At 33.0% G+C, this 22,557-nt stretch overlaps 2 protein-coding genes across 4 annotated transcripts in view; both read right to left on the bottom strand.

Annotated features, from left to right (window-relative positions):
* The window catches only part of LOC111516401 (uncharacterized), a 36,851-nt gene extending 19,507 nt beyond the window's left edge, over positions 1–17,344 (bottom strand). For all 3 annotated transcript variants that reach the window (XM_074181172.1, XM_074181173.1, XM_074181174.1), the window contains exons 1-3: positions 17,003–17,344; positions 12,342–12,734; positions 7,356–7,791 (exon numbers count right to left, since the gene is read on the bottom strand). In XM_074181172.1, the coding sequence (XP_074037273.1) occupies positions 7,356–7,791; positions 12,342–12,734; positions 17,003–17,125 (952 nt within the window). In that variant the 5' untranslated portion in view covers positions 17,126–17,344. The remainder of the gene's footprint in view (positions 1–7,355; positions 7,792–12,341; positions 12,735–17,002) is intronic.
* Positions 17,345–20,416: 3,072 nt separating this feature from the next.
* Positions 20,417–22,027, bottom strand: LOC141485100 (uncharacterized). The gene is made up of 2 exons (XM_074181115.1): positions 20,680–22,027; positions 20,417–20,460 (listed from the first exon to the last, which is right to left on the bottom strand). The coding sequence occupies exons 1-2, from the start codon at positions 22,025–22,027 to the stop codon at positions 20,417–20,419; spliced, it is 1,392 nt and encodes a 463-aa protein (XP_074037216.1).
* Positions 22,028–22,557: the final 530 nt, after the last annotated feature.

The following is a 22,557-nucleotide window of genomic DNA, read 5'->3' as shown; positions in this document are numbered from 1 at the left end:
TATATATATATATATATATATATATATATATATACAGGGTCCTGCAACAGTGGCGCGGTGTTCCATATCTCTATATAGGAAGCAGATAGGAATCTAATTTTCTATAATATTACCTTATTGCTCGAGCTCGACAAAATAAAAATATTGGCGGTCACACAGGGTGTTCGATTTTTTCTGGGCGGATCCCAACTGTGTCTTTTTAAATGGCAACCTATATTTTTTATCGCTTTTTCGGTTTCTTCATAGAAAATAAAATAAACTTTATGTATATCTGCACTTCGAAAATATTGACGGTTTTCGAGATATCTAGCATGACAGGTTTTTTTTTCCAATATTCGTCACTCAGAATATTTGAAATTATAAAGTGGTGCCAAGTCCAGTTGAAATTTTTTTTTGGTCGAATATTCTACATTGGTAACTCTCTCAAACGAAATATCTGAAATCGACCTGTGATATACAGGGTATGAAAAACCGCTTGCCAAATATTGTAAATGAAAATTTGCAAAATCTTCCTTATATTAAATGGAACACCCTGTATATTATTGATCCATAAGAAGCGCCAACGAAACCTCTACAAATTTCATTAAGTATTCCCTATGGCTAAGTTCAATAGTTTTTCTTAAATGAGCATTTCTTTCGAAAAATGGTCATTTTTTCAAAGCGAAATCCATTTGACGACTGATAAGAATATACAAAAAATACCCTTTCCTTAAAATATCGCCCATTCCTAAAATTACCTGTTGCTAGATAAACAAGTTGCGAATTACACCACAAAATGGACGTTCTTGAATAGTTACAATAATTTCAAAAATCTCGGAATTTGTGCCATATTCTTTCGGTATAAAACAACCTTTCAGCGAATGAAATATTTATTGGAAATCAAGTAGTCTGGCAAATGACAGAACAAAATATTTGGCTGCAAATGAATATTGAAATTTTTAGTCAATCTTGAAGTTGAACTGTCGGTATAATTTCATCAGAATGTTGTTATCAAAACGTGATTTGATTGATATGATTTTCATATTAGGTGAATCAGACAGGAATTGTTTATTGGCAAGTAGAATTTATTCTCAACGGTATCCAGATAGAAGGCATCCAGATGAAAGATCTTTCCGAAAGGTCTTGGGACGATTCGTTGAAACTGGATCTATTAATTATTTCAAACATGAGCGCATCAAGCCAGCTACTAATGAAGATAATGAATTGCAAGTTTTTCTTGCTGTTGAAGAAGATCCTAGTAGGAATCAACGACAAATTGGGGAAATAGTGGATATAAGTGAGAGATCAGTGCAACGAGTATTGAAGAAACATCGCTTGCATCCATACCACGTTCAGTTACATCAAGAACTACTGTATGCTGATTTCGAGAAAAGAGTGAGATTTTGCAATTGGGCCATGAACAAAATTCGTCGAAACGAATATTTTTTCAATAATATTTTATGGTCGGATGAATCGACATTCCATAAAAATGGATTTGTAAATCGACATAATTACCATTATTATGCGACAGAAAATCCTCACTTATTGAGACAGGTGGATTATCAACATAGGTGATCGATAAATGTCTGGGGAGGCATCATTGGAGAATATGTAATTGGTCCATACTTTTTTGAGGGACATATGAATGGTGCAATGTATCTCAATTTCTTACGAAATGATTTACCAGTTTTGTTAGATGATATTCCTCTTGACCTCCGCAATAGAATGTGGTTACAACATGATGGTGCACCTGCTCACTATTCGGCAGAAGTGAGAGATCATCTAAATGAAGTATTTCCCAATAAATGGATAGGACGGAATGGGCCTGTACGGTGGCCCGCTAGATCACCAGATTTGACGAAACTAGATTTTTTCTTATGGGGATACATAAAAAATATGGTTTACGTTGAGCCACCAACTTCTCCCGAAAATATGCGACTTAGAATAACGAATGCTTCTCGCAGCATTACACCAGCTGTCTTGCGCAGGGTAGAACAGTCTTTCAAACATAGACTTCAGCTCTGCATTCAAGAAAATGGAAGACATGTTGAACATATTTTATAAAAGTTTCATTATCAACCTTAATTAAACTCTCCCTTTTGTAGTTTTGTAATTTGCCAGTTGACAAATTTGAATATCTAGAACTCAAGCTCTGAATGAATATAATAACATGAAAAAAATAGTTATTTATAATGTTTCTTTCTTTTAACTTGTTTGGTTTGATATTGCACGATTTATGAGTGAAATTCTGCATCCAATGAAAAAATAATTTTCCATTTAGCAAAAAGTGATAGGTACATACATTTATTTCGTTAAAAAATATTTGTTTGGACACCTTCTAATGTACAAAATTGAAACAAGATATCTTTCGTATATTTTTATCAGTCGTCAAATGGATTTCGCTTTGAAAAAATGACCATTTTTCGAAAGAAATGCTCATTTAAGAAAAACTATTGAACTTAGCCATAGGGAATACTTAATGAAATTTGTAGAGGTTTCGTTGGCGCTTCTTATGGATCAATAATATACAGGGTGTTCCATTTAATATAAGGAAGATTTTGCAAATTTTCATTTACAATATTTGGCAAGCGGTTTTTCATACCCTGTATATCACAGGTCGATTTCAGATATATCGTTTGAGAGTTACCAATGTAGAATATTCGACCAAAAAAAAATTTCAACTGGACTTGGCACCACTTTATAATTTCAAATATTCTGAGTGACGAATATTGGAAAAAAAAACCTGTCATGCTAGATATCTCGAAAACCGTCAATATTTTCGAAGTGCAGATATACATAAAGTTTATTTTATTTTCTATGAAGAAACCGAAAAAGCGATAAAAAATATAGGTTGCCATTTAAAAAGACACAGTTGGGATCCGCCCAGAAAAAATCGAACACCCTGTGTGACCGCCAATATTTTTATTTTGTCGAGCTCGAGCAATAAGGTAATATTATAGAAAATTAGATTCCTATCTGCTTCCTATATAGAGATATGGAACACCGCGCCACTGTTGCAGGACCCTATATATCTAATATATATATATATATATATATATATATATATATATATATATATATATATATATATATATATATATATATATATATATATATATATATATATATATATATATATATATATATATATATATATATGTCCATGGAATTATTTTCCAGCAGCTTGACTGCATTAACCTTGCTCGATTTTATCTAATATATAAAAATGGATGTTTGTTGGTTGGTAAGTGATAAACTTTTGCATCGCTCAACCGATCGTGATGAAACTTGGCATGTATAAGTAATTTTTCATAAAGAAGGTTTTTAGGCTATCAATTTTTCTGTAACTCGCCACTAGATGGCGCTGTAGAACAATTTTTTGAAAGCACTGTTCTATAACGCTGCGCACGCCTAAGTTTGTTGATTCTGATTCTGTCAAAACATTGGAACAGCAGCGATACAGCAACATGGTACTAATTGGTACTACAGCTACCAAATTCTACGCGGGCGAAGCCGCGGGCAACAACTAGTTTAGAATATTACCAATAGTAAATAAAAATTTATTTTTTGAAAACTTGGAAACAACAACTCAAAATTTGAAAACTCATCAATTCTCTTTACAGTATGTCTATTCCAATGATTAAATGAGTCTACACCTCTCGAAAAAATCAATTCATCATTGATTTGTTCACTTCACTATAATTATAAAAAAAACATATGTACACCACTTTTTTTTTCCAGAATAAATGTTGATATTGGACAGATTGCCAAATTATAGACATACTAGCGACCTGCCCCGGAAATTTAAGCCGCGGCTGGCGCCCCAATTGGAATGTTTGAAAATCGTTTTTTATTGCACATCTACAACATAAAACAAACCTACATACGAAATTTCAGCCTTCGAAAATATAGCGATACGGAGAAACAGTGATGAAAAGTAATTTCCATATGTTAACGCGCCATTTTTACCCCCACGGGTCCTCCCCAGGTGAAATATTCGTAAATTATTTCTTAGTGCGCATCTAAAACCTAAGAAGCTCCTAGGTATATACCTTTTATCAGAAATTGTTGCCCCAATCGATTTCTCACACGAGTACTTTCATTCAGAAAATTGTCTGAGTAACCTGATTTTGTTGAAAAATATTGACAAATACCTGTCATTTCAAAGTTTTGGGGTGTGGATCATCGGGTGTGGTCCATTTCTGACTTTGCAGCACACCGACTCCTGCATGAAACTCATCAAACCAATTCATTTGTTCAGTCAATCATCAAAATTTCGTTGATTTTGAATATTCACTCGAAAATTTATCACAGAAAAATATTTTTCAATTTGCAACTTTGAGGGCCCATAACTTAGTAACGAAGGATTTTAGAAACAAAAGTTATATGAAGTACTGGTGATAATCTGACCACATCTATACATTCCCGAAAGAAAAGAGGAAGTCCAGGGATACCCTGTAAAATAATAAACAACTACTCTATGAACAAAACGTTTGAAAAGCATGAATAACGACTTGAAGTAACATAATTTCATTTAAATTCACACAAAATCATCTAATGATTATACTAAACATTCTAGAAATGATATGAAATCTAGAAAGGTTAATGCAGTCAAGCTGCTGGAAAATAGTTCCATGAAAATCAAAACATAAATAGATAAGTACTTTTTGATCATTTCCATATTGATTTCAATTTAAGAGCCACTGGTAGACAGCTGTTTCAGCCTATTGGGCATCGTCAGTACCGGGCAGGCGGTCCTCGATTGAAGACAAAATGAGAAAAACCAAGAAAGTACTTGATAAAAATAGCTGCGTAAACGCAAGCGAAACATAAGTGGAACCACCTATTGGTGCGACACCCAAGTCAACTTGCATTAAAAACTTGGTCTAGTAGATGACTGCACGACCAGCTGTCGAAAGCGCTCGCAGATAATCAAATAGAAGTTATAGAGCTTCAAATCCTTTTTGTAACTTACATTAATATATATATATATATATATATATATATATATATATATATATATATATATATATATATATATATATATATATATATATATATATATATATATACAATACAATACAATGGTCGAAGAAAATTTACGGGGACTCTTGCCCTTCTCGAGTTATACGGGGAAAAAAAATAATGCCGTTTTTTTTTTTCGAATGGAATATCAAAAAATGGAAAAGGAAAATGTTATTGTATTTGAAGAGAATTATGATGATGTAATAATAAATATTCGATAAAACGTTTCGTGTCAACATGGCCACCATCAACTTTCTTTATGTCTTTTTTATTATAGATATTGATAAAGCGATAAATTCACAATCAAAGGGTATACCACATTTGATATTTTTATAGCGTTTCATTTGAAATAATCACTATCATCAGTGACAACAATCAAACAGAAAAACAATTCATTTTATCATGAACTTTTGGGAAAAATGAAACCAATACGGAAAATCAAAGCTACATGGCAATCTATATTAAATGCTCCAATTGATGACCTCTTTGTTGAATGCACATAAGTTGTCGGTCCAGACAATTTCTGTGGCAATTTTCTAGCATAATAGGTGTGATACTAATAAATGCATCTCTTATTTTTTGTTTGAGATGGTCGATATCTGGACTTGGTGTTGAAAAAACGTCATCCTTTATGTATCCCCAGACATAAAAATCTAAAGGAGTAAGATCTAGGGATCGAGCTGGCCAGTTGATTGGTTCATTGTTTCCAATCCATTTTCTTGGGAATATTGCATCTGAATGTTCCCTTACTATTGCTGCATTATGGGGAGGAGTGCCATCCTGTTGAAAATATAGTATTTCATGGCGGATATTCAGTGGCAATTCATCTAAGTAGCCATCGAATTCATTGAATACAAAATGAAGATGCATTTCACTATTCGAATGATCATTGTACAAGAAAGGGCCAAGAATGTTTGTTCTCACAATTCCCAACCAAACATTTATTTCAAACCTTTCTTGGAAATTGGTTTTCCTATGTAAATATTCATTTGTATTATTCCACCTATAATGGATATTTCTGTTAAACCAACCATTGTTGGTGAATTTTGATTCGTTCGTCAATATTTTTTTTATAAATATATCCAACTTCCCTTTTTCTACGTCTTAACCACTTCGCAAATCGTACTCTCCTTCCGTAATTCCTTTCATTGAGGTGATGATCTTTGCATATCCTCTAGCATTTATATTATTTTTTTTGTTTTTTTTTTTGAATAGTTCTGGTGGATTTTACAGAAATCCCCATTTCGTGGTCAATTTCTCGTAAAGAACAATCTTGATTAGCATAATTTTTTCAACTGGCCAATCCTAAATTGCACACGTTTGAAATGAATTGGCACATCTGTAGGTATATTAGGGATTCGTGATAGAAATATATTTTCACCTTGGAACTTGCCATGTAAAATGCTGGCTTCAACAACGTTTCTCATTGATTTTATAATGACTAATCGCGTGCCATTTCACAGCCGTGGTGGATTAAATCATGCGGTGGCATGCCATTGAGTCGAAAATCTCTCTATTCTGGTAGAGAGGACAAGACGTGTCTACGTACCGGGAGAATGTGTCATCTGAAGAATGTGTTTCTGTGTAAAGGATATAACGAGGCCGAAATCAACCGAGTCTTATGACTCTTAAATAAGCGGTGTGATGAACCGAATTGGCAGGATCCTCGAAAAATGTGCAGTTAAGGCCATTTTCAAGCCTACAAAAACGATAGAGAATGATTCCAGGTCAGCAAAAGACCCCAGGGATCCATTAAGTACTTCAGAAGTATATCGATTACCATGGATTTGTGGTTCATTCTACATCGAAACCACGAAAAGAAGCTTCATAACGCTCTTGACTAAGCATGAAAGAAGTTGCCACCATGGCCAAACAGTTTAATCAACAGTTGCAAACCAAGCACTCTGAATGGGCAGCCATGACAATACTATAAGGGACTATACAGAGGGGCCATTGTTTCAATCTAAAAGCAATTGATCAAATCCTGCGAAACGTGTTGCGGTTTCGTAAACCTTTTACACTGCAGATCAAAATAAATCTCATTAGTAAGTTTAGATGGCAATTATTCAAACCATTAAATAGCAGATGTGGTCCTTTAGAACGACTGATTAGATCACTAAATATGATACTTGTTTACCTAAATTTTAATCCGACCTCAATATCTTGCATTCAAAAGTTAAGGAAGAGGGGGTACCATATATCTATTATGAACATGATTATATTATTTTGTACATATTTTACTAGATTTTGTATTCTGTTGATAAAGCCCACTTTGATTTCAAATAATATATTCCAACTTTTGGTTATTTTTTTCAAAGTTGTATGCAAAATTGCTCAAAAAATGTACAAACCTTCATCGCAGACTTCACAATTCCATGTGCTTATTCCGTTATTTTTATCTTGTTCTGAACCATAATTTGTCTTCGGATGATTAACCAATTCAGTGGTTGTTGGGAAACTGTCACCACATTTTCTATGTGTGTTCGCTTCATCAATTTCTTTGTTACCATTTACGGAAACTATTACTGAATTTTGATTTGAATTAATTAAAACAATTTTCTCAAGTCCCTCTGAAGAATGTTCTCTGCTTCCAGTTTCGATCGTGCTGGTAACATCTTCAGTATTATCACAGGTTTCTTCTATATTTTCAACATTTTGCTGACTTGATGAGATGTGGTGAAGTTGTTTATTATTGAGTTTTGATAATTCAATAAAGTCCAAAGTATTCTGCAGCTTCTCGATACATTCACAGCATATGTGTTTGAGAAGGTTGTCTACAGGTGATACCTGCAAAAATATGAAATCAACACTATTCGTGAAAAATATATGATGAGGAATTGACGCCTATGGATTGAGTGCGGTCAGTTATCGTGAATAATCATATAATAGTCATATAATATATAAAACTATAATATTTCAAGGTGTCAAAGTTCAACATACACTGAAATAATCTTTGATATGATGCATATGTGCTAGAGCCAATAATTACTCATTCTGACGAGCTGAGTATATTCTGATGAATGTTCATGAGTATTTCAAAGTTGTTTTATGTCATGGACCGGTTTGTAGAGAAGGCAGGTGCAATTCATGAAAAGTCATGAGACCTTTCCAACCAATATAAAATAATCATGAAATGATACTGAAGTGATAATTTAAATAAAATCTGTTTTACGTTAACCAGCTGTTGCCCTCCTACGAGCGACAATCCTCAGAAGTCGAAACTTGTGCGAGCTATGCGAGCAAAAGTGATTAAAATACAGGTGTGTCTGCTTCTTAAGTGTGTCACACTGTATTAGATGATATCGTTGGTGTTGAATACTATAGAAATTAGCCGAAACCTTTGATTGAATATTTTATGGAGGGGCTACTTTTTCAACTTTCTGCTTCTCTATCATTGAACAGAAAATGTGAGAAACTTCCAAAGAGGGGAAGAGAGTAAATGACTACAATGAAATCTTTTGTTGAAGGAATTTTATTGTAATTAATTATTTTCTTAGTTTCTTTACATAGACATTTTTTGTTATTTCCTTTGTTTTTCCCAGAAAGATTTTATCGTAGACAGTTTGTTTCTTCCTTCCTTTGAAAGTTTCTGACGTTTATATTTTCAATGATGGATAAGTAGAAAGCCAATAAGCTTTTTTTCAAAAAAATGGTATAAGAGGTGTTATTCATTGGATAAACATAAAGATCACATTCGATTAGAATACCACATTTGAAAAATGTCATTTGGAAGGGACTCCTGAAGTGAATCAAAATTAGTACTACATAATACATCACAATTTTCTCTCTCTATTTTTATATCCCTTATGGCCACTTGAAATTTGAGGCACGTCCAGGTTTACATGTATTGATAGCGAACCCAGGTATTCATAATAATAATAATAATAATAATAATAATAATATTTATTCATCCTCAAAGACGTTGACAAACGTATAGGATAGGTCAGTATTAAGCACATAAAAATCACATCAAACGATAAAATTGTAGATCAGTACATAAAAATAATACAATAAAAATGTATACAACAAAAGTCTGAATTACAAAAATTAAAACAATTGTAGTTATAAAAATTGAATATGTCATGCCAAAGCCGCATGAACCCATTCAGTCGAGATGGTTTGAGAGAAATTCGCCAATACTATAGTAGGCCTTAGAAAGAAGCAATGTTTTAATTGCTTTTTTAAATGCTACAGTTTTCATCTGTTTGAAATGGTCTGGTAACCGATTGAATAATTTTATTCCCATATATTTGGGAGAATGTTCGAATTTTATAGTTTTATGTTTAGGAATGCTCAACTTCTCTGCATATCGAGTTGGGTAGCTATGATAGAATGAGTTCTTAGCACAGTCTGTTATACATTCGCGAACATATAAAAGTATTTTAAAGATATAGATGCAGGGAAAGGTTAAAATTTGATGACTAACGAAAAATGTCTTGCATGATTCCCTCCAAGGGATGCCTAGTAATTTCCTAACAACTTTTTTTTGAGCAATGAAAACCCTATCTTTGTCAACACTGTTTCCCCATAGGATCACATTATAACTTAGATGGCTATAGACCAGACTGTAATATACATCTAAAATGGTGCGTAAAGGCATACAATTCTTAATTCTTGAGATTGCATAATACCCTTGATTGTTTTTTTTACAAACAACTGTGATATGGTCAGACCACTTCAAACAGTTGTCTACATGAACGCCAAGGAATTTTGTACAACTTGTGCATGACAGTGCCATTCCATTGATTAGTAAGGCAAGCGATTGCTTTTTCAGATCGTTTTTTAAATTAAAATAGATATATTTTGTTTTGGTCAAGTTTACAATCATATTGTTCCTTTCACACCAATTTAAGAACAGTGATATTAATTCCTCTGTTTTTGATTTTAATTCCTCCTGTCTCTCTGCTGATACAGCTAAAGACGTGTCATCTGCGAAAAGAGTGAGAGCATGTTCATTACTGTTGAAATAAGTAGGCAGATCATTTACACACAACAGAAAGATCAGCGGACCTAACACAGAGCCTTGAGGAACTCCAGAACATATATCATGATAGTCTGATTTCATATCTTTAATCTTGACGAACAACCTACGATCTGTAAGAAAGTCAATGATCCATTCTAGGAAGTCCCCTCTAAATCCTAGATTATATAATTTGCTCCCAATGAATTTAAAATTCAAACAATCGAACGCACGTGACAGATCGAAGAATACTCCTGCAACATGCTTACCCCTATCTAAAGAAGCGTATATGATTTCTAAGAATCTCCAAGTAGCTGATTGAGTGGACTTGCCTTTGCAAAAACCATGTTGAGAATCGGACAGGATCTTAAACCTTGATGAAAATTTTAATATTCTCTCATTCACAACCTTTTCAAAAATTTTTGAGAAAATGCTCAGCAGGTCCACGGGGCGATAGTTTGTAATATCCGATGTATCGTTCTTCTTATGTACTGGTATGATCATGTCTGTTTTTAGAATTGAAGGGAATTTGCCACTTGTGACTGATAGATTCAACAAATAAGCTTAATGTTTTGAAATGTGTAACTTTATTTCTTTTAAAATTATCACTGATATATTATCAATTCCTGTACTTTTTTTATTTTTTAGATTGTTAATTACTGCGTCAATTTCACATTCGTTAACGGGCATAAAGAAAAAAGTATTCGATTCAATTCCAGAAACCGTGCATACGGATGACCTATTGTCGCCAAAATGGTCTGCTAAGCTATTTTCTACTACTGAAGAGAAATAGTCCCCAAATATGTTCGCAACATGATCTCTGTCTGTGATTACTTTATTATTATAGTTGAGAGTAATATCTCTTTGGATTTGTTTTCTGTTCGTTTCTTTGTTAACTAGGTTCCAAACTGTTCTATTTTTATTGTTAGAATTCTTAATTACATTTTCGTGAAAATTCAACTTTGAAGCTTTTATTAATGATTCATAGTCTTTCTTCGCTTTTTTGTATGCAGCACGAGAATCTTCGTTGCCTATATTCTTACATAACCAATGCATACTTTTTAAATCAAGACTGGCCTGTTTTACTTCAGGAGTTATCCAGTTATGTTTGTTACTAGTGGACGATTTGTGTTTTTTGGTCGGACAACATTTATCAATAGCATCACTTATAATATTCATGAAAGCCAGAAAGCTCTCATCTATATCAGTTTTGTTATATATTACATCAAAACTGGTTTTGGACAATGTCGAGGAGAGTTGTTTCAAGTTATGCTCTGATACATCTCTATACATAACATAAGATTGTTCAATAAGTTTAGATTTTTCTAATGGCATATTATAAATAACTGTGAATACTTAGTGATCACTGAAACGACCTTCATAAACATTAGATTTGCAAAACATGTTCTCAACGTTTGTTAGTATGTAATCGACTTTAGTAGATGAAGTTTTCCCTGACTGGTTGGTAAAAACTCTAGTAGGAGTCAAATATGTCACTTGTAAATTGAAATTGAGTAGTAGTTTATCTAATTTGATCTTTTCAGTAGTATTTTCTAGGTAATTGACATTCAAGTCGCCACAAACAAAGATATCATCAGCATAGCCTACACTATTCTCTAATATGCATAATAATTTATGCAAAAACATATCAAAGTTACCGTTTGGAGATCTATAAATACTAGTATACAAATTTTTCTGTCCTCTATAACTCATTTTATTCCACTGCATTCACAATGGATTTCTTCGGACCATCTCCCAAAATGTAGGCTCCGCGATACATTGGATGATGATGATGCATAATTCTGTCTGTCTTGTCATCTCCAGTGACGTCACGCAAGCAGTGTTGTCGTTCAAGTCAGTGGAGAGTAGTTGGCTTGATTATCATGAGCTAAGGTAACGACCACGGTGCATCGTGACAATATTATATCTTCATTTCATAATTAAACATACCAAAAAAAATTCACAGCATAGTATTGTACTGTATTATCTGTTTTTCCGTTAATCAGCTGTCGCCCTCATACGAACGACAACTCTCAGAAGTTGAGTAACTTGTGCGAGCTAAGGACCAAGCCAACATACACTTAAACAAACTTACTTCAAATAATTTTGTAACAGATTCACTAATTAAACAATATTTGTATGTTCATGTAAAATATGAATGCGTAATATACGTAAAAAGTATATGCCAAAATAAAAATTTTAGGGATTGGTTCATCTATACAATTATGTATGAATGTATGGAAAGTTATATATCTTAGATACTGGTAAAAATGTGTGTCAACTGGTATCTTTGCAGAAAGGATGCAATATTGATATATAATTGACTCAATCTCTACTATAATAGTTCTTAGATTTCCCTGACTAAAGTTCTACTTACCGGTAAATTAGTTATGTTCCTGAATACATTCACCAATTGTTGATGTTCATTAAAAACTTTCAAGTTCTTTTTTGCAAGACACAGCCGGCAAATGTAAGGGAATATATTAGTAGTTTTGCCTTCATGTTCATTGCAAAGTGAGAGATTTCTTTTCGATTGATTATTTTTCGTCTGGCAAGCAAAATCATTGTGTTCCTCAATCTTAACAGAAATACCATCATCTACAATCATAATTTCACTTTGATTTTGTAAATAGAGGTCCACTTCTTCTTCGAAGTCTTTTAAAAGGGTTGTATTGGTTGATTTTGAAAGACAGATAAATGCCGATATTTCTTTAATTTTGGTTAAACACTTCTTACATATATTTTCTGGGAGGCTGTCGTGCGATTCAATCTGTAAAAAAATATAGTTTTGGTTATAATCCCACAATACTCATCAAATTATTACTAATAAAGTGAGAAATGTGATACTTTTTTTTCTACTACTTGGGAGCCGTCCGAATTGTCAGTTTCTCCCAAGTTTCTAAAAAACATTGCAGTCTCATGGACTTTTAGCGTTTATCCTCATCTTTTTCATGACACCCGTTCCAACAATCTTGTGGCCTGTAATAGTTTGTACAGGTCCCTTGCTGCTAAATTCAGTTTAGAAATAGTTTGGAAAAGGTATTTATATAACAAAATTCATTCATTCATATAATAAAATTTATTATTATGAATTTCCACATTTTAATAATTCAATTTTATTAATTGATGTTTATGGAAGGAAGATAGCTTCAACATCAACAAGACATAGATATCGGGCCTTTGAAACACAATGATTCTCCCATTAATTGAAGACTGTTGGGACCAATCACGTACAAGAGCAGTTGGTCATCCAACACCTAGTACAATTATAAGTACAAACGACCCAGAACCATTTTCAGTTTGCGCATGGCAGCAAGTATGAATATTGTCCAGAGGATATTACAGGCTTTCCATCGTGATCCTTGCCAAGTTGACAAACACTTCGGTTTAAGTCTGCAAACTCTCAATCTATAGTGACCACAGAAGGGGTGACATTACCCCACCGTGGGGGTTGCCCCTGGCAACCATGACCTAATGGTCTCATCTTGAAGAGTCATATTATTTGCTTTGTTTACGAGTATGGCATAGATCCAGCTAGTTACGCTGATCGAACAGATTTTGGTAGGGCTCTTTTCACCATCTAGAAATATGGGCACTGCATTCTTCTTATTGTACTCTACTCTATTGTTGAGAGTTCGGGTAATTTTCTCTACAAGATATGTGATGGAATTGGCCAATACTTGATGAAAATCCATAATGTATTCAAGTCACACTTTATTGGAAGATATTCACTGAACAGTTTATTGGAGTATACCCACGACTGAGGATGTTCATACAAGGAGTATGAATATGCCTGACGTTCGATATGCATTCTGGTGGTTGTTCAGGAGGAATAAATATAAGATGACTCGCCTAATATGTCCATCCAGTATCCCTCCAAGACCTTTCAGTCTGAAAGATGTCAGGGTTAATAGGTCATATTGATTTAGGGTGTGGTTTTTTTTGCACCACCAACTGGTTGGTATGTAGTTCCATGCTATACTAGCTCTAAACTAGTTTAACAGAACGGTAAAAATATTTCCAGTCTGTTTTAAATCAAAGCTGGAAATATACCATCCTCTCCCAGAAAAGCGTATTTCAGTGTTTGATGTTGTTCCACCTACATATTCGGAAACTTCTGTTTTGGTAGTCACTTTGTAGCAATAAATGATACATTTTACTGCAAGATTTTACTCTAAGAGTTTTACAAAAGCTGCGACACACATTTTGCTATACAACAGCTCCCTTATGTAAGAATATTTAATGACTTATAATTCACAACCATTTTACACTTTCCAACCTACAATTCAATCAGGCAAATAATTAATTTAACTATCTGAAAGACCAAATAATTTACTATAACATGTTCAATAAAAATCTCACAATCAAGTGTTTCTCAACAAGGTTATTAAATGCATTCTAGTGGTTGTTCAGAAGGAACACATACAAATCGATTCGCCTAATATGTCCATCCAGTATGCCTCCACTTTCACTATAATTTAGTAAATTCCAGTAAAAGCAGGTACATAAAATTAATGATCTAGTACGCGCCAACTAAGATAATATTTTGATGCGCATATAAAACCAAATTGTACCCGCCTCAGAAGATAGCTATTGGTCGCACAAAGTAATGTCAATAGTACATTGGCGAAATATGACTCAAGTGATCAGAGTCTTTTAACACAGAACGATTTTATATTTCTGTGCTGACTCATCTCAGATGGTGCGTACTATCACATAGTCTTTTATTCCAGGTATGATTTGATGGTAAGAAAATATGAAACAGAAGCGATTTATTCAAATCAATTTGGTGGTTTATAAGATATCGTGATATTTTGAATTTATTGATTTCCATACTTTCCAGAAGGTGAAATTTCGACTCTTTCTTCGGGAAATGAAGGGTTTTGGAATTCGTGATTGAGTTCATGTCCCTCTATTAGGGAGGTGAGTAGCAAATGTTGAACCCATTTTTCTATTCTGGAAGCTGTTTCTATGTTCTTTCATCCGTGTTTTAAAGATCCTTTCAGTTTGACCTATATGAAACATCACATGATCCACTCCTTATCAATTTGACACCTAACTCTTGTCTTTGTTATTTACAATATACATGCTCAGGTTATTATTGATTTTATAGACCGTGTTTACACTTTTATTTTGTAAGAACCTAGAAATATTTATGTGAGGTAGACCCAACGTAAATGCTTTGTAATTTTCATCCTCTTCTATTATGGCTTGAGTATAAAATGTTTTGGACAATGATGTCGCATTCAACAGTATGTTTTACATAGAACATTTGAAGCACAAAGCACGCATAAAAGGCCTTGAAAACAGCTTCCAGAATGGAAAAATGAATTGAACGTATGCTGCTCACCACCTTACAGAGGGACATGAATGAAACCCTAAATTCAAACTTTCAATTTTCAGAAGAAAGGTTTGAAACGCAACCTTCTGGAAAGCATGGCAATCAATGAATTTGAAAATTTACAATATCCTATAAACATCCAAATTGATTTGAATTAACCGCTTCTGCCTTATACTTTCTTACCAGCAATTCATACCTAGAATGAATGACTGTATTATCGATTTTTTAGCTATTTTTGCTAGATCACAGTAAATTATTGATTACATCTGGTCTTTCGTACACTTGGATTGATTAAATATCTAATTGAAGTGTAGATAGTAACCAACAGTGGAAAGTATGAAATTATTGTAAATTATAACTGATTCAATATTCTCACCTGAGAAAGCAATTGTATTGTAAAACTTGTTTTTTGAAGTTTTTGTAAAACTCTTATGGTGAAAATCTTGCAGTAAATTGTATTAGTGTTAACATAGATTTTCATTAAGAATCGGATAGTTCTAGGTGATTCTTCGTAACCTGGTGATTTTTCCAGTTTTAACTGCTCCATTATAACAACCTGCCTAGTTGTTCATTGTAACAGCTTGTTTAACCTTACACGAACAAATTAAAAATACATGTACTATCATGGATTCAAGCACCATGTCTAACATTAGACTTCACGTCTTTCCATAGGAGTGTCTGTTCGAAATGTTGATTACAAGTTGAAATGGAATATAGAATCATTCTAACATATTTAATGTTCCCTGATAGTTGAATTTCATTGTCTTGAAGTTTTCAAGATCCTTATCTTGGTCTTCTTGATGAATTCTACTGGGGTCAATTTGGATGAGATTGGTGAGCCCTTCTTCCTTGGTCCATCTTGTTATAATGTTCATTGCCTACTGTTTCAGTCTCTTCACTATGTTATATTTGCCCTGGACAAAGGTGACCGAGTTGTCTACATCCCTAACAATCGCTGGTTTCAAGACCTTTATCGAATTCTATTTGATTTTAACAGGTTTAGAAATGAAGGTGGCCCTAATGAAATCTTCATGTTTAAAGTAAGTATCCCAGAGATAAAATTGCTCTGAGAATTGTGACTTCAGCCGTGAAAGCCTGTATGTTTATGTTACACACATATTTTGAAGTACAAAAAAACTATCAAATATCAAATTCAGTACTACTTGTTTTTTCAGTGTACCACTTGCTAGTACAACTTTTACTAAAATTTAAATTACAGTATTCATAAAAAAAAGGGGTTGAAAATTTGAAGAATCAAAATGAATGTAATAACATCCTACGAAAAGAAAAGGTAGAATGAATATGGTAAAAGACAAGAAGGATACAAAATGCCTTGTTTTATAAATACAAGATTGCTGTACAAAAACTCACATTTTTTTATTTAATATTTACAGAAAAATATCTTCAACTTTGGAACAAAATAGGCAAAATAGCATTATCATTTTGAATTATAACTACTCATATGCCCATTGATAAGAGATTTCACATCCAAGTTGACGTCTTCAGGAGATGAAGAAAACTAAAGACGCCAATTTGGCTGATGAAACGTGCTTCGAGAAGAGTATTGCATTTCTGATGATTGGGAGAAGTGCTTGTTCTTGGATGTATTCTACGCTAGAGGTATCAGTTTTAACTTTTAATAGAATTTTCTCACTCTCTAAACACGTGATATGTTATAGAAAACGGTAGGTACTCACCTGAATATCAGTTATAGACGTGAATAAATATAATAACGATGTTTCCTCAGAAAACGGTATCACTTCAGTATCCGCTAAGCAAATTCTACAAATTGATGGGAAATCTTTCGGGGAGAAAGACATGTTTATAAAAATTTGAGAAGTTTGTTTACTATACTCCAGTCGACACCGACACTAAACAATCACAGTATCTACTCTTTACTTTTACTTCGACATAATAAGCACAGTAGAAAATACCACTGTGAAATATACTGCGACTGTGTTATAAGTTAATACATTTTTAGTATAATTGACTCGGGCACAAGTATTTGGCATTATATTTGTGACACAGAATATGTAGTATTCTGTGCTTGTGATTCAGGTTTCCTATACTGTGACACAGAATAATAAATTATTTATTGTAGTGGTTGAGGTTGAGGAATAGTTAGTCACAGAATAATAAATGATTCATTATTCTGTGACTGTGTCTAACCTTTGAATATAGACTAATCGAAAATTCTTTATATCGGACCTTACAAACCGTACCGCTTGTTCATCAAATCTGAGAATAAGTGACAAATTTCTTCATCTGATTTTATGAAGCAAAGTTCATTACTTTTGAAATTAACATTTATCATTGTTATGAATTAGTTCATTTGAAATAATTTAATTTTCACCCAGTAAACCATGCGCTTTATTACAAAGCCATACATAAACAAAAATCTAGTAGGTGGTAGAAAAACTGGCCTCATTTCCATAATCATTAATAATTAATCAATTTTCTCTAGGAACTATTTAAACAGAATACATTTTCACCTGAAATGATTTATTTTATAAATATATAATATCCCTCTGATTATCAACTAAACCAACCGCCACTGTTTTATGGTCCAACTTACTTCCCGTAAACAAAGTCGTGCTGCCTTCAATGTAAGGATGGAAAAAGCCTATATATATATATATATATATATATATATATATATATATATATATATATATATATATATATATATATATATATATCATATATATATATATATATATATATATATATATATATATATATATATATATATATATACTCAAGAAATATGGAGGCAAACCGCGGACACGTGTCATCAGCGCGGTGCAGCCAATTGCAAAGATGTACAACAACTGGTTACCAAAAATGAAAAAACATCACATATGCACGGTGTCACCAACAGGAGCTAACCGCACATTTGTGGTTTCAATTAGAAGACCCAGCATTCCCAGGCATCATCTAACATCACCAAGTAGGCAGCTATAGCTACCTGCGTAACTTCCGGGTCCAGGATATAAATACATAGATACAGATTATTGTCGAGTGTGTATGATATGCATCAAAAGGGGGAAATTCGTGGACAGAACACTCAAGAAATATGGAGGCAAACCGCGGACACGTGTTTCTGGCTATTGGCCTCATCAGCGCGGTGCAGCCAATTGCAAAGATGTACAACAACTGGTTACCAAAAATGAAAAAACATCACATATGCACGGTGTCACCAACAGGAGCTAACCGCACATTTGTGGTTTCAATTAGAAGACCCAGCATTCCCAGGCATCATCTAACATCACTACGTAGGCAGCTATAGCTACCTGCGTGACTTCCGGGTCCAGGATATAAATACAGAGATATAAATATTAACAAGTGTGTATGATATAAATCAAAAGGGGAAAATTCGTGGACAGAACACTCAAAAAATAGGGGCAAACCGCGGACACGTGTTTCTGGCTATTGGTCTCATCAGCGCGGTGCAGCCAATTGCAAAGATGGTTACCAAAAATGAAAAACATCACATAGGTAGCTATAGCTGCCTACGTGGTGATGTTAGATGATGCCTGGGAATTCTAGGTCTTCTAATTGAAACCACAAATGTGCGGTTAGCTCCTGTTGGTGACACCGTGCATATATATATATATATATATATATATATATATATATATATATATATATATATATATATATAATAATAAGTTTATTCTCAATAAATTCTCAAAATAATAATAAGTTTCTTAAAATAAAATACAATAATATAATAATAGTGCACTTTCATTCAGAGATATTTCGAATAAACAAGTATCCACTAAGGCAGTGCCTGTGCGTGGGTGATTTACTTATTCCAAATATTGACAATAATTAGTACACTTCAAAATAGGGCTCAGTTGCATTTCTATATGAGAGTTATATGTATAAAATCATGTATAATTCACTAAAATGTTTGTGACATAATAAAATTGTAGTCAATTTAATAAAATTAGGCTAATGAGCCTTACACACAATTATTGAAACATAAATATCATAACATAGGTAACGAACATCAATAATCAACAAAATAAAATATATGGAATATTCTAATATTCAAACAATGAATGGATAGCCTTACGTTCTAAAGAAAGAATATAATGTTTAGTCTTTTTTTTGAAGGAGTATATGTTTGAGACTTCTTTGTTTTCCGTCGGCAAAAAGTTATAAAATTTACTAGATAAAAAAGAATGATTTCTCTGTCCTATTTTCTTTCTGACTGGTTTCGTTTTCAGAGAATTATTCGCTTTCAGACGAGTTTGGTAGTTATGGCTGATGAGTGGGAGATTAAATCTGTTTTTGAATTGTCTTATCACAATTTTATAGTAATAAAGCTGACGCAAATCAAAGACTTCCGTTTCTGCAAATAGTAGGTCGGAGGAATACCTCATTGGTTTGGATGATATAATTTTCAAAAATCTTTTTTGTATTACTTCAAGATTCTGCAAGTGAGCATTCGTTGCTGCCCCCCAAGCTAGAATACCGTAAGTAAGTCGTGTTTCCACTAATGATTGATAAAGAATTTTGAGATATTTGAAATCCAGTATTTGCTGAAAGAATTTGAACCTGTATAGGAGAGAACGTAGAGTTTTACAGACTTGCACCAGGTGTTTATCCCATCTAAGATGACAATCCACTATTATGCCCAGATATTTCGCATTATTGGCTCTTTTAATCGTAATAGTTTCATCCGAGCTTATATCAATTTGTAACTTATCGTAGTCCGGGAGGCCACTGACGTAACAAGAAAATGGAACGAAACAGGTTTTTTCATAGTTTATTGAAAGTACTTTTTGTCCAAAACATTTAATTAAATTTGCCATATCTTTTTCTGCTTTTTCTTTCAACCCGTCCCAAGTATCATCCTCATACATAACGACAGTGTCGTCTGCGAAACTGGAAACCGTACCTAAGCTATTGAAGGTGAGTATAGAGTTTATGTAAATTATAAAAAGTATTGGACCGAGTACGGTTCCTTGTGGTACTCCACATCTTATTTTTAATTTTTTACTCAATGTTTCGTTTATTCTAACACATTGTTTTCTATTTAGAAGGTAAGTTTTCAGTAATTCAAAAGATTTTCCTCTAAATCCTAGATCTTGCAATACTTCTTACAACTGCGTATGATTGACCGTGTCGAAAGCTTTTGCAAGATCTAAAAAAACACATAGGGATGGATGGCCTTTATCCAACTCTTCATAGATTTTGGTTGTAACTAAGTGGATTGCATCTTCCGTAGATTTACCATCTCGGAACCCAAATTGTCTATTTGAAATAAAATCATATTTTTCTATATACTTCATCATTCTTATTTTTATGACTTTTTCTAGTATTTTTGCTAAATTACTAATAAGAGAAATTGGGCGATAGTTACCTGGGTTCTTTTTACAGCCTTTTTTAAAGAGAGGCTGGACAATGCTGTCTTTGAAAATTGATGGAAAATGACCCTCTATTAATACTTTATTTATAAGTTGTGTCAGCGGACTTGCGATTTCATTTTTGATTTCCTTCAGTGTTTCTGATTTGATTCCATCAATTCCTGGTGCTTTGTTGGATTTGAGGGAATCGATGAGATTTATTACTTCATTTTCATCTGTTGGATGAAAAAACATAGAATGACGGGAAGAATATCTACTCAGAGGAGGATTTTCTGGAAATATTACCTGCCTAGCCAGATTTTCACCGACATTGATGTAATAATTGTTGAAAATGTCAGAAATTTCTTCCTTATCAACAGTGAGATGTCCGTTTTCATCAATGATTTGATCTATTCCTTTATTATTTTGATTTTTATTCAATGTTTTTATTGTGTTCCATAATGCTTGACTACTATTTTTATTATTTTCAATTTTTTGTCTGTAATAACTCTTTTTCCTGCTTTTAATCAAACTATTCAGTGTATTCCTGTAATTCAAATATTCTTCTTTGGAAACTGTGTCAGACATGTTATTTCGGTACTTTCTAAATAGTCTATCCCTTTCGATAATGGACCGTATTATGCCGTCGGTTATCCAAACTTTTCTTTTAATGAATTTGTGTTTGATTTTTTTATGTTTTGTATTATCCTCAATTTTGTCCTTCAACACATCGAGAAAGAATACTGTTGCATCGTCTATGTTATCAATCGACACCAACTGGTTCCAATCGAAGTCATGTAAGTCTCTTCTCAAACCTGGATAGTTGATACATTTTATCATTAGTTTAGAGTGGTTTTGCTGAAAATCTTTATTCATTTGTATTTTTGCCATGATAGTGTAATGATCTGTTATGTTTGTTTTCATCACGTATGAATTAATATTAGTGTTTTCTGATTTTGATTTGATAAAGAAATGATCTAAGCATGTTCCGCTTTTTGGTCTTGTCACGTTATTAATGTACGACATGAAATCAAACTCATAAAGTGTATTCAAATATTCCGCTGCCACTTGATCTTCTTCTAAAATATTTATATTTATATCGCCCGTGAAAATATGGTAGCCGCAATTTTTAGATGCAGTTTTTAACAGATAGTCCCTAAGTTCTATGAGGAAGTCAGTCACATTATTTGCAGGCGATCTGTAAATAGCTGAAATCAAAATATTTTGTCCTGATTTAGATTTAACTTCCATTTCAATAGACTTGCATCCTCCAATACTTATTATTGAATAGTTGAAGTCGTAGCCATTTTTAATATAAACAACTACGCCATCGTTTTTATTAACATCACCTTCATTGTAAATCATATCATAGTTATCCAAATTAAATATTTCCAGGCAGGGAAGTTTGAACGTCTCTGTTAAGATGATACATATATATATATATATATATATATATATATATGTATCAAAGTCTCATTTGCCATCTGGTGACGTCTGTTGTTTCAACTAGTTGAAAAAAAAAAGAAAAAAAAAACAGACGTCACCAGAAGATGGCAAATGAGACTTTGCCGAAACGTTGTGAAAATAATCCTTATGGGGAGAAAATACACAGAACACGGAGCGAAACCCGAGAAAACAGCTCATCATATATATATATATATATATATATATATATATATATATATATATATATATATATATATATATATATATATATATATATATACAGTGTGACCCATTTAAAATGGAACCACCCCTGTAGAATGTGCATTTTTCAATCAATCTCAATTTTTTTTTATTGAAATATTAACCATGAAAAACTGTATCTTGACACTAACTTTCACAATTTTAGTTTCATTTCCAAGGCACTCTATGGTTTTTTTTGTTTGTCAAAA

The sequence above is a fragment of the Leptinotarsa decemlineata genome, unplaced genomic scaffold (genome assembly GCF_025532065.1).
Source record: "Leptinotarsa decemlineata unplaced genomic scaffold, Ldec_3_MD MMD2_tig00026307_RagTag_RagTag, whole genome shotgun sequence".
Lineage (NCBI taxonomy): Eukaryota > Metazoa > Arthropoda > Insecta > Coleoptera > Chrysomelidae > Leptinotarsa > Leptinotarsa decemlineata.
This window is presented reverse-complemented; position numbering and strand designations above follow the sequence as displayed.